Raw genomic sequence first — 13,984 nt, forward strand, 5'->3', positions numbered from 1 at the left:
ACTCTGGATCTGCTAAAATGCAGCGTGTGTGATTTCAGCCATCACCAGTTGCACTGCATTAACACCCCCGCCCCCCTTCCAGAATTTCTGTTTTAGAGAAGGTCAAAAATTAATGAGCCTTGTCAAGTTTTCACAACTAAAATCTTCAGACACTTTCAAGGTATGCCATTACATATTTCACAATTCATAAGTCAAAAGTTGGAAATGAACATAGTGTGTCTTTATTGATAGTCTGCCACAAATTATTGTATAAACTTAAAGAGTTCGCCAAAAATGGATCTGCTACGTGGGAAGTTCCTGAACATTGCCAGCTTATCTGAAAAAAAAGAGGATGCTTTCTTAGAGTAGGCAACAGATGCTCTGTTACCAGCTCTCACTGTAGTGCCATATGCAAATTAAGGATTGTTTTACACAAGCTGTATGAGGCTCGGTAGAGTCACTGCCTCTTGGTTATTGCAAACACACAGGGATGTACGCATTGTTGTTAAGCCTTCATCGTCTTCAGCGCGAGCCCTCTGTCTCTTAGGTGAGCTTACACACAGCATTTTCAGGACTGGAGTTGGTGACTACGAAAGCAGTGACACAGGGGACAAGAACAGACATACTACAACAGGAATTCCAACAATTCAATGCATCCGTCTCACTGAAGGAAATCAGTGGCTTTACACGCTACTGAATGTCAAAACCAAACAAAGATGTTTAAGCACAAAGTATATATTTATACCAAATAAAACAACTGGAGGAAAAAAAAGTATTACATAAAGAAAATTAATGTAACAGAATGTACTTAAGTACCTAACTTACAGTCATGCTCATATCTAATAGTAACATTGGTAACTAATATATATCATTTTTGACAAGGGTGCATTTAGTTCTCTAACATACAACATTCTAAATGTGGAGAGTATTTTTTTTTTCCCCCCCAAGATACAGGAAAACAAAACAAATTATTTTACACAGGCACACCTGTTAATTTGTATAAAAGAAACAAAACAAACCCAGAAACAAAACATGCTTGTAAGTGAAAAGGTCACTTTAGTACTAATTTACCAGAAAGCTACGTAGCGTTCATCACCTTGAAATCGTTTCTTCTTCTCCTTTTGCATTGGTGAGCGCCAACACTGAATGGTACAACGTTTGATCCGTGTGGTTTACTGACACTGCAACCTGTTGCCAAGCAGTAGCCCTGCCCAGGTGTTGAACAGCACAGTACTGTACAGCCCTATCTGTCTGCATGTAGTGTATTTATAACTAAAAGCTATTACAATTATTACAGTGACTCCTGTTTCAATATATACATCAGTATAAAACACTACCCCAAAACGACTTTTGCATTTCAAACAATTTTAACCACTTCATCAAGCAATGCATCTGCAGAATTAAAAACAACAAAATCAATCCAAGTCAATGTTGATTGCCAACAGTACAGCATCTCTATGGTACGTTTCCTAATGAATGAGAGAACGGAAATGTATTAAAATCAATTCAAATAAGTATCACAAAACATAATTAATGTTAGAGCAGTTCAAGGATTCCCAGTTTGTCAGTATCTAACTCTAAGCAGTGCTACCCAAATACAGTATAAGCCATTTAGTGTTTCTACAATGAGAAGAAAACATTCAAATATTAAAGCTGTGACAAACACACAAAAGCAAGGAAAGAGAATTTGTTCTGTACTCGTCCCTGTTGCAGCAAGGTACAGCGTGTCAGGAGTTGGCACTCAGTGCATGGTGTGTGCTGTGATACCCAGATACAACTGTGGAAGACAACTGAAATGGCATCAGCTCTGAATTTCCTTGCTGTTGTGGTTTTAAGTCAGACCATTCAAGTTACAACAACTTAGTGTCTTATTCTCCTGAAGGGAAGAAGAGAGAAGAATTCATAATGAAACTGTAAAAATGCTACTAAAATCCCTATCCCGGACACAATGTACTGCTTCAGGAGCTACCGTGTCATTGCACAATACAAGTGGCCTATTCAGTCACTGAATTGGTGGTGTAGCAGAATGTATTTGTCACTGTGGATGTGTTTTGAAAACTGGTGTTTGAAACCCTGCCTGTAACAGCAGAACAAGCCACAAACAACTCTGTGTCTGTCAAACACGAGTATCCTTACATGTAGTAGTAAAAGTACATTTAGAGTGGCAAATTGCAAATCTCTGCCTCTGCTGCATCAGTTCTGTTTTAAAAGGAGACTTGGTTCAGAGTTGTCATTCTTTACATTTATCCTAAACCAGAACTATTTCTGAAGCATAAAGAAAAATCCAAACCACAATAATATGGGATTTGTTTCTTTTTTTGGCCTTGTTTTGCTGATTCACTCTTAACTTGACAAAGTGTTCAAAAACAAAACCAAAACACCCTTAAAAATCTCTCCTCGGGAGAAGTCCCTGCTAGCTGAGATTTTCTTTTTCTTTCAAAACCAAGTTTCACACTTACAATGTCTTTACAGTCATGTTACACACTCTTGGAAGTAAAGGCTCATGTTGGGAATGGTGAGAAGCCCTTAATTACAGAGGTGTTAACTGGTGACACTATTTTTCATCAGAAAAAAAAACACCCAACCCCAAAGCCCCACGAAGACTTCATAGCTTATACTGAAAGTTTGATTCATGCTCATTTTGTTCATTTAAAAATACTCTTTGGAAGCTGTGTCATCTCCTGCAAACAACTTAGTGATACATCTTTTCCTGTTAAAAATAAAGCTAATTCATATTCACCTCTACCCCATGCTAAGCTCTACTACTAATATACATCTTCATTACCTGCTCATGTCACCATCTAACACATAGCTTTACATTCTTCTACATATAGTGCCCAGGGCTTATTTTTCACCAAACAGAATTTGATAACAAATACACTTAGGAGTTTTTCTTGAAGATTTCCTTTTTCTTTCTCTCTCTCTCTCTCTTTTATTTTTGGTGTTCTAGCCTTTTCATTGCAACTCAGAGTGATAGCAATAGTTCAGACTATTTCCATGCTAACATCAGAAAAACTTTCTGAGAAAGCTTTTGTTTTATTCCCATTCAGGACTTTCAAAGCTAAACTTGCTCAGACATCAAGACAGAAGAAACCAGAAGAGAGATTAGATGCATCAGTCGTGTTCAAAATAGATTCTGCTACTTCAAAATGCATTTTAGGATTGTACACGTGACACTCAGTGTTCTACCTTTTTACCTCACTGCAATCAGATTGTAATTAAAAATCTTGCAGATAAGCCTGGAAAAAAATAAGCCACTGGTCATGAATTCTAATGATTACATTCAAAGCTAGCCTTTAAAAAGAAATTCAAAAGTTACAGGCAAAACATACTGGTTTATGTATTCTAGCTTATCAGGCTACAATAGGCATGTTTTAAGTATTAAAAACAAAAAGAGCAGACAATTCAGATTTAAATAAGACTATGTGAAGTCAGGGAAAAAAAAAAACCCAACCCCAACAACAAACCCTTGGATTTCACTATTAAAAACCAAGAGGAGAAGAGAAACACCTATAGTTACTTCCCATCCTACAGCTACAGTTAAACCAGCTAACAAAAATAATCTAACTATTTCTGACAAACAAAAGTTAGGCTAGAATATGTGGGCAACAAAGTTCATATATGTCTCTATGTAAAAGGACTCATGGTTTACTATAACATAGAATATGAACAAGAGCACTTTGTGACTAATGAAAGAGCTACTAGTAGAAACACAATGCCAAACGGTCTTCAGCCCTCCTTTAAGTCGCATCTCCAAATCAGTATTGACTTCTTTTGACCAGATACATCATATTTGGCTTGTCACCCCAGTATGTCATGTTTTACCACTTGCCACAGGCAGCAGGAGACAACTAGCTGAGCAAACTACAAGCAGTGACATGCAGAAATTAACCCTCAAATCTGAGTACTTAGATAAAATGATATGCAAGCATACATGAGGACAAAAGGAATGGCATTCGTCATCCAAACAGGCTCATCGTCCCTCCCCACCCCCCTTGAACAGTAGTTGCAACAGCAATAGAAAAAGATCAAGAAGATGTCTGTTCTTCAGAGTCAACTGTGGAAAAAAGTCAGCAATATATAACAGCAGCGATGGGCAAGGAAGAGCAACACGAAAGAATCTCGTTGAGTGTTTGTTCATTTACTTTTTCTGAACACAAGCCAAAGGGCACCACACTGGCTTGCTCTGAACTTCAGATACAGATGTCCTAATCTCCTTAGATCCTTCACAGATTTAGAATGCAGTCTCCCTGAGGCCCCTATAACCAAGTAAGAAAACTCTCTTTATCTAGCTTGGTGGCTGCCAAGACAGATTCCATGTCATTAAGGATGTCAGAGCTCAAAGCCTCTTGCAGACTTGGCATCAGTTCTTCTCCTTCTATATTCATCCCATCTCCTTCCAGTGTCCCAAGGTCCACATTTGTCCCTGGAATGGCTTCCAGGTAGTCTGGGAAACGGTTCTGATGGGACGGTATGTTACTTTGGCTGATACTGTCACCTAGTTATAACACAAAGCAAGGCAGATATTAAATACACTGGAAGTACCTAACACACAATTCAGCAGGACAACTGGGTCAAAGGGTAATCCTCTCTCTCTTGCATCATACAAGCAATATGATTCATAGAAATTCATCACAAACCCCAAAGATGACTTGATTGCTTGCAGATGTACAAAGAAGGTGCCTTTGTTGCCAGTTTTTCCACTTACTGACACAAATCTCTACAGATCTTTGATGTCATTTAGCATGTTTTAATTTTTACACTTGCAGGAAAATTTGTGATCAATCCCTCACCCTCCCAAGGGAGAGGCTGAGGGAGCTGGGGTTGTTTAGCCTGGAGAAGAGGAGGCTCAGGGGAGACTTTACTGCTCTCTACAACTACTGAAAGGAGGTTGTAGTTAGGTGGGGGTTAGTCTCTTCTCACAGGCAACCAGTGGCAGAATGAGAGACACAGTCTCAAGCTGCACCAGGGGAAGTTTAGGCTCAAGGTGAGGAAAAAGTTCTTTACAGAAAGAGTGATTTGCCATTGGAATGTGCTGCCCAGGGAGGTGCTGGAGTCACCATCCCTGGAGGTGTTCAAAAAGGGACTGGACGTGGCACTTGAAGCCATGGTTTAGTTAGTCCTGAGGTGTTGGCTGATAGGTTGGACTTGATCTCTGAGGTCTTTTCCAACCTTATTGATTCTATGATAATAGAGCTGATTACACATTTTCCACAAGCCTAACTATTTCTATTACAGAAAATTAATAGGGTAGAAAAACAATGCAGGGAGTATTGCAGCTTTTCAGAGCTGCCTGCTTTCATCACAAACAGGCACAAATATAGTTGGAAAACATGCATTAAGGATGTGCTTGAAAACAGACCTGTATCCATCTCATCAACACTGTTCAGGAAGTCATCGGGGGTTCTGGGTACACTATAACTGCTCATGCTAAGTCCGCTGTCCGTGCTTTCGTCTCTGGAGTGATATGTTCCACTGTAATGGAAGAAAGGGAGAAAACAATATGAGGGTAGAGTACTGAAGAAGTTAGAACAAATGCTTGCTTTTGAACTAATTCAAAGGCTTGGAAAATATTGCTGTCACGAGAAAGCCTCTGTTCTGAGAAAAACCTGAAGCCCTTGGCTGTGTGAGACACCTGCGGTTTACTTCAGGCAGACCTTTTCCAATGAAAACCATATTATTTCGATCCAATTTCACGTGATGAGAGCATATTTAAGCAGCTTTACACAACTGCCTACCTGTGTTCTGCATTGTTTTACACTTTTTGCACCCACCCACAGCTTAAAATGTTTGGAAGCGTGTCACAGATAGTCCCTAATGATTATTGAAAAGATAACCGGAATGGCAAACCCTTTTACACTTCTATAAGAATTGCTGGAATGTGTCCAGAGGAGCGCAACAAAGCTGGGGAGGGGATTGCAGCACAAGCCCTATGAGGAGAGGCTGAGGCAGCTGGGGTTGCTTAGCCTGGAGAAGAGGAGGCTCAGAGGAGACCTTATTGCTGTCTACAACTACCTGAAGGGAGGTCGTAGCCAGGTGGGGGTTGGTCTCTTCACCCAGGCAACCAGCACCAGACCAAGAGGACACAGTCTCAAGCTGTGCCAGAGGAGGTTTAGGCTGGATGTTAGGAAGAAGTTCTTCATAGATAGAGTGATTGGCCATTGGAATGGGCTGCCTGGGGAGGTAGTGCAGTCACCATCACTGGAGGTGTTTAGGAAGAGACTGGATGGGGCACTTGGTGCCATGGTTTAGTTGATTAGATAGTGTCAGATGATACGCTGGACTGGATGATCTCAAAGGTCTTTTCCAACCTGGTTAATTCTATTCTAGTCTAGTCTATACTTTTTTTTCCTAGCTACTGATGTCTCTCTGTTTAATCAACCCCTGAAGTGTATTTTTAGGTCATTGCTGTTATAAATAGGAGCTATAATTGGAAGTCCTTCAGCAATTCTTCAGCTGCTTGCCACCGTTGCATTACTACTAGTTCAGTTATACATGTCATGGCAAGAGAGCAGCCCAACATAAATCAAACACTGGTACAGAAGCCATCCTGTAAACAAACCCTGTTCAGCATGATCTTGTTGACAGAACAATTAACAAAACAGTGGTGGCACAGGGCCTCACATGCATTTGCCATCTTACTGCTAGTGCAGCTAGCAAGCCCAAGAAAGCTGCAGTGGGAAATCTGTGTGGGAGGGGAAGAGGGGGAAGTACATCAGTGCATTGAGTTTAGATAGCAAGGTCTTTGTAGCAGGGGAACTTCAAGGGTGGTCTCTGTGAGGAGACACCACGAGCTGACTCCATGAATGCAGAATAGTCCTACTGCTGCCAAAAGCTGAGCCCATGAGTGATGCAAGTTGTACCTTTGTGATAATGTATTTTTAAAAGGGTAAAAACATCCACTGTGCAGCAGCTGAGAATAAGGAGTGAGAACAGGGTAAAGAAACAGCCCTGCAGATACCAAGGTCAGTGAAGGAGGAGGGAGGAGGAAGTGCCCCAGGTGTCAGAGCAAATTCCTCTGCAGCCCATAGAGAACATCATGGTAACACAAGGTGTCTCCCTGCAGCCCACTGAGGACCCTCCATTGCAGCAGATCAGTGTGCCCTGAAGGAAGCTGCAGCCTCTTGGGAGCCCATGTTGGGGCAGGTTCCTGGCAGGAGCTGTGACCCACAGAGAACAGCCTAAGAAATGCACAGGTATTTCTGGTAGGAACTGTGGTTTCCATAAAGAGCTGCAGAAGTACACCATTGCCTCCCTTCCCATGCACCTCTTCAATCCAAGCTTCGCAAGGTATGATCAAAAGTCGTATTTCTTGTGGTAGGGGGAGTATTCCATGACAATCCTTACTGTAGAGAGGCTCTGCAGAGGGACCTCGGCAGGCTGGACAGATGGGCAGAGTCCAAGAGCATGAGATTTAATGCATCCAAGTGCCGGGTTCTGCACATTGGCCACAACAACCCCATGCAGTGCTACAGGCTGGGGGCAGAGTGGCTGGAGAGTGGCCAGGTGGAGAGGGACCTGGGGGTACTGGTCGATGGTAGGCTGAACATGAACCTGCAGTGTGCCCAGGCAGCCAGGAGGGCCAATGGCATCCTGGCCTGCATCAGGAACAGTGTGGCCAGCAGGAGCAAGGAGGTCATTCTGCCCCTGTACACTGCACTGGTTAGGCCACACCTCGAGTCCTGTGTCCAGTTCCGGGCCCCTCAGGTTAGGAAGGATGTTGACTTGCTGGAATGAGTCCAGAGAAGGGCAACGAAGTTGGTGAGGGGTTGGAACACAAGCCCTATGAGGAAAGACTGAAGGAGCTGGGATTGCTTAGCCTGGAGAGGAGGAGGCTCGGGGGTGACCTTATCACTCTCTACAACTACCTGAAGGGAGGTTGCAGACAGGCGGGTGTTGGTCTCTTCTCCCAGGCGGCCAGTACCAGAGCAAGAGGACACAGTCTCAGGCTGTGCCAGGGGAGGTTTGGTTGGATGTTAGGAAGAAGTTCTATACAGAGAGAGTGATTGTCCATTGGAATGGGCTGCCCGGGGAGGTGGTGGAGTCACCATCATTAAAGGTGTTCAGGAGGAGACTTGGGGTGCTTGATGGGTTAGCTGTTTGGGTGGGTTGGATTGGTTGATGGGTTGGACACGATGATCTTGAAGGTCTCTTCCAAACTGGTTTGGTTTATTCTATTGGTTTATTCTATTTTCCAGCTTGAATGCTACACAAAGACCAACTTAACTTACAGTTCAAATGAGCATTAGAGGAGAAAACATAATGTGCTCATGAAATCCATGGAGCATGTCTTTTTGTCAAGCATGGAGCATCAGACAACAGCTGAGCAGCGAATCAGCTCTGTGTAAGCAGAATGCCATCAGCCATGAGTGTATATACAGATAAGATTTCACAAAGACATCGTTGCCATACAAGATATAAACCTAACATTTATTTATAGTTAAATCATAAATATTTTGTTAAAGAGTGATTTAAAAAGTAGTATCACTGCTCACTGCATAACAATCCGAATAATTAAGCTATTTAAAGCTTCAGTGAAAAATATGCTGGGTTGCTTTGTGGGACAAAATACCAAACCCAGAAGTGAGACTATGCTAACTAAATCCCTCTTGAGTCCTGTGTCCAGTTCTGGGCCCCTCAGTTTAGGAAAGATGTTGAGTTGTTGGAATGTGTCCAGAGAGAGGGCAACAAAGCTGGGGAGGGGTTTGGAGCACAAGCCCTCTGAGGAGAGGATGAGGGAGCTGGGGTTGCTTAGCCTGGATGGAGAAGAGGAGGCTCAGGGGAGACCTTACTGCTGTCTACAACCAACCAGGTGGGGGTTGGTCTCTTCTCCCAGGCAACCAGCACCAGAACAAGAGGACACAGTCTCAAGCTGCACCAGGGGAGGTTTAGGCTGGATGTTAGGAAGAAGTTCTTCATGGAAAGAGTGATTGCCCATTGGAATGTCCTGCCCAGGGAGGTGGTGGAGTCACCATCACTGGAGGTGTTGAGGAAGAGACTGGATGGGGTGCTTGGTGCCATGGTTTAGTTGATGTTTAGATGTTGTTGGGTGATAGGTTGGACTTGATAGTCTCAAAGGTCTTTTCCAACCTGGTTAAATTCTATTCTATTGGAGAAGGCTTTGTAGCTGCTGCTCTCACACTTGGAACGTCCATCCCTTCTCTTTAAATCTCTTCTTAATACACATTTCCTATTTCATCAACAAGGGTTTCTTAATTTAGTAGACACACCACCCAGAATTACCACAGGCAACTAAACCACATGACCCAAAATAGAATGGATGCTTCTTCAACTATTATTTGTTCAAATATGTGCACAGAAAAGAATAAATCCCAATTTAGGAATTAAACAGAGTATTACTGCCACTGCCAATATAAATCTAATAAAAAGATATAAAAAGAGTAGCAACCCAAAAGATGAAATAGTCTAATTAAAAAAAAAACAAGCAAGTGTGCATGTGTGGATGTCTCATTCATAAAAGAAAATTCCAGGGACAGTAGTGAAGGCAGCAAGCAGGAGATAAACCAGATAAACCAGACCAGGTTGGAAGAGACCTTCAAGATCATCACATCCAACCCATCAACCAATCCAACCCACCTAAACAACTAACCCATGGCACAAAGCACCCCATCAAGTCTCTTCCTAAACACCTTCAGTGACTGTGACTCCACCACCTCCCTGGGCAGCCCATTCCAATGGGCAATCACTCTTTCTGTATAGAACTTCTTCCTAACATCCAACCTGAACCTCCCCTGGTGCAGCCTGAGACTGTGTCCTCTTGTTCTGGTACTGGCTGCCTGGGAGAAGAGACCAACCCCCACCTGGCTACAACCTCCCTTCAGGTAGTTGTAGAGGGCAATTAGGTCTCCCCTGAGCCTCCTCTTCTCCAGGCTAAACAATCCCAGCTCCCTCAGCCTCTCTTCACAGTGCTTGTGCTCGAGGCCTCTCCCCAGCCTCGTTGTCCTTCTCTGGACACGTTTAAGTGTCTCCAATGTAGCAATTTTTTTTTGCTAACTTTTTTTTTGATGTTCTGATTATGCAGGCAGTAGAAAATACTTGACTACCTACATTTTGAATAGCCAACTTTGGTAGTGTGCTGGAACATCTCTCCTAAGAGAACAGGCTGAGAGATCTGGCATTGTTCAGTCTGGAGTAACAAAGGCTTCAGGGAGAGTTTATTGTGGCCTTTCAGTACTTAAAGAAGCCCTGTGAGAAAGGTGGGGACAGAGTTTTTTCACAAGGACTTGTAGGAACAGGACAAAAGGTAATGGTTTTAATCTAAGAGAGTAGTTTCAGACTAGACACAAGGAAGAAATTGTTTTACAATGAGGATGGTGAAAGGCTGCAGCAGGTTGCTTGGGAAGTGGTAGATACCCCATCCCAAGTTCAGTTTGGATGAGGCACTGAGCAACCCAGTCTAGTTAAAGCTGTCCCTGCTCTCTGCAGGGAGTATTGGTCAGGATGACCTTTAAAGGGCCCTTCCAACCCAAACTATTCTATGACTCTACCTAAAGTTCATAGTTCCTATCTCACCAGGAACTTTACATATACCCTAAGAAGACTGAAAGAAGCATTTCTCCAAGTCTGAACTTCAACATAAGGCACAAAGATATCTTTAGGGCAAAACTACTGCACTTCTTAGGGAGTTTAACAGCAAAACACCACTACCCTTTCCCCTGTGCAAGGCTTTCTTTGCTCAACATATACAAAACACTGCATACTTTGAGACAGAAACTTTTCTCCTGCTCTCACAGTAACATACACAACCCCAGCACCGACAATACTTCATGCAGTAGGAGAAAAAGCTTACGAGCAACAGATGTTGTTTATATAACTCAAGGCATATGAATGGCAACAGATTCTATTGACAAGATGGAAAGTATGTGCTTGCACCATCACCACTGAACTTTACTTTTGAGAGTTGGAGTGAGCATAGAGTATATGAAATGACAGAGAATTCTCCTGGAAAAGGCAGGAAATGAAGGAAGCTAATCTGATGGAGCATAAATTATTGGAACAGTTACATACAACTACAGCACACCTTTGGGGATGAAAAATCCAGGTGTGAGGTATCAGTGACATTGAGTTATTTAAAACAATGCAGGAAGGGATTTACAATTGCAGCAAGGGTTTGCAAAGATTTTAAGTTTTCAGTATCTGAATTTCAGGCAGGCATTTTTGCTTGCCCCACTCCAAAATCACATGGACTTTTTAAACTACAAGGAGGTTTGAAACTATATACACATCTAAGTGCCGGGTTCTACATATGGGCCACAGCAACCCCATGCAGTGCTACAGGCTGGGGGCAGAGTGGCTGGAGAGTGGCCAGGCAGAAAGGGACCTGGGGGTACTGGTTGATAGTAGGCCGAGCATAAGCCTGCAGTGTGCCTAGATGGTCAAGAAGGCCAACAGCATCCTGGCCTGTGTGGCCAGCAGGAGCAGGGAGGTCATTCTGCCCCTGTACTCAGCTCTGGTCAGGCCACAACTTGAGTCCTGTGTCCAGTTCTGGGCCCCTCAGTTTAGGAAAGATGTTGAGTTGCTGGAAGGTGTCCAGAGAAGGGCAACAAAGCTGGGGAGGGGTTTGGAACACAGCCCTGTGAGGAGAGGCTGAGGGAGCTGGGATTGCTTAGCCTGGAGAGAAGGAGGCTCAGAGGAGACCTTATTGCTCTCTACAACTACCTGAAGGGAGGTTGTAGGCAGGCAGGAGTTGGTCTCTTCTCCCAGGCAACCAGCAGCAGAACAAGAGGACACAGTCTCAAGCTGCACCAGGGTGGTTTAGGTTGGATGTTAGGAAGAAGTTCTTCCCAGAAAGAGTGATTGGCCATTGGAATGTGCTGCCCAGGTAGGTGGTGGAGTCACCATCATTGTAGGTGTTTAGGTAGAGACTGGATGGGGCGCTTGGTGCCATAGTTTAGTTGATTAGATGGTGTTGGGTGATAGGTTGGACTCGATGATCTCAAAGGTCTTTTCCAACCTGGTTAATTCTATTCTATACTGCTGACAAAACCTACGGAATCTAAGTCTTACACTGAAAGACTTCTGTGGGGCTTTCCATCATATAACAACATACCATTAAAGAGGAGAATGAGCATATTGTTATCCTTCACAAAGCACCCTAAAATTAGGCTAGCATTTCAAGGCAACACAGAGAAGTAGCAGTGAACTCTGATAGAACACATTTTTTCTTTTCTAATAGGGGATACTAAATTGACATTGGTGTAGAATACTGACAATATATAACCCAATTAAGAGCTACAGAATTAACTACTCCAACTCAACGACCTGGTACCATTATTGAGACATTAAGTTTTTGCTTCATGAATTAGAAGTTTATGTGGTTTTCATATTTTCTTACCAGCATACTAAATTACTGAGGCAACTTCTCTCAAACTGCAGCCATTTCTCCAAAGTTGCAATGGTTAACACAAAGCAATTTCAAGCTGTATCAGAACAGTATTTCCAACAAAACAACCACTCCAGGTCAGAGGGATTAAGCAAAGAGTGGCATGAAAAAGAACAGTCTATACTGTAATGTTCTAAATTGTGATTAAAAGACCCACTTCAAACTCCTGCAGCAATTAAAATGAAACAGGCCACTATTTGTAGACCTAACATCAACAGAGCAAAAATCCTGCTAAATTAAATACCTGAAGTGGAGGGATGAATGGAGAAACCTTAAAATGAACCTCAAGGTCTAATCCTAAATGTGCCTCACAGTTCATTTGATCTCATGGCAAGCTATTCACAAATTCTTCTGAGTCAGTAATTTGAAATGACTGTTAGTCAACAGATTATGCAGAAGCAAACATGTTATGACTTTGAATTAAAAAAAAAAGCCCTTTCTACAAGTCTGAACAGACTACTTCCTCCCACAGGAGACAGCTTTTAATCCTCAACTTTTACTAGACTTGCCATTTAAGGAAAGATTCATTTACAGCTGTGGCTTTTGGCACAGGCAGCCGTTCAAAATAAACCATTACATCTACCAAACAGAACTTGAAATCAAATTTTTCCCTCTAGAAGCTACTCAGACAAACCTGTTAAGAAAAGGGTCAGAACTATTTGTAGTCATTGTTCTCAGTTCCTGAGACATTCCAGGAGATGAAACAGGGTTTTGAGATCCACCATCTTGTTCCATTGTTGGAAGCTGACTACGGAGAGCCAATTCCTAGGAGAGGGGGAAGGGGAGAAAGAATCAGGTTAGGCATGTGAACACACATTTAGATACACCAACACGTGCCACTCTAGGTAACTGATGCTTTTAGTTTCTAGGTACAAGATTAAAAGGAAATTAAGTTTCTGAAAACATAGCAAGAATTTTCACTGACTTCAAAAGATAATAACCAGCACCAGAACAAGAGGACACAGTCTCAAGCTGCGCCAGGGGAGGTTTAGACTCGAGGTGAGGAGAAAGTTCTTCACCGAGAGAGTAGTTCGTCATTGGAATGTGCTGCCCAGGGAGGTGGTGGAGTCACCATCCCTGGAGGTGTTCAAGAGGGGATTGAACGTGGCACTTGGTGCCATGGTCTAGTCATGGGGTCTGTGTTGCTAGGTTGGACTTGATGATCCTCGAGGTCCTTTCCAACCTAAGTTATACTGTGATAATGAGTGTTCCATCAGCCGAATCTAGCAGTATTACAGAGACTTCACTGCCAATGTGTTTATAGATACAAATATCTGTGTTAACAAAAATCTTTCCCAGCTCACTTCAATATCCTGTTGCTAAGTCTATTCTTAAGCTCAAAAAAGAGACCTGTTAACACTATCTGACTCCTAAGTTACATCTGTCCACCTCTGTGGACAAGCACTTTCCCCCCCATGTCTTTTAAGTTCTGATTTTGTCCCTGCTTTCCTTTTTACCTTTCTTGCTTCATCTGACAAAGTTTAAAGTCTCTCTCTGCAAGTTCTGATTTGCTTCTCTTGTTTGAGGCAGGCATTTTACAATTTCTGATTGACCAGGTCAGTGATTTGTCCCATGCATGCATCTTAAAGGTCTCCAAATCCC

At 42.7% G+C, this 13,984-nt stretch overlaps 1 protein-coding gene across 8 annotated transcripts in view; it reads right to left on the reverse strand.

The window, feature by feature from the left end:
- Nucleotides 1-198: 198 nt before the first annotated feature.
- YAP1 (Yes1 associated transcriptional regulator) overlaps nt 199-13,984 on the reverse strand; it is a 112,922-nt gene continuing 99,136 nt past the window's right edge. For all 8 annotated transcript variants that reach the window (XM_068145130.1, XM_068145117.1, XM_068145123.1 and 5 more), the window contains 3 exons: nt 13,017-13,147; nt 5,342-5,454; nt 199-4,477 (listed from right to left, as the gene is read on the reverse strand). In XM_068145130.1, the coding sequence (XP_068001231.1) occupies nt 4,239-4,477; nt 5,342-5,454; nt 13,017-13,147 (483 nt within the window). In that variant the 3' untranslated portion in view covers nt 199-4,238. The remainder of the gene's footprint in view (nt 4,478-5,341; nt 5,455-13,016; nt 13,148-13,984) is intronic.

Source organism: Melanerpes formicivorus, unplaced genomic scaffold (assembly GCF_026170545.1).
Source record: "Melanerpes formicivorus ecotype bairdi unplaced genomic scaffold, bMelFor1.0.p_v2 SCAF_1, whole genome shotgun sequence".
In the NCBI taxonomy this organism is placed as follows: domain Eukaryota; kingdom Metazoa; phylum Chordata; class Aves; order Piciformes; family Picidae; genus Melanerpes; species Melanerpes formicivorus.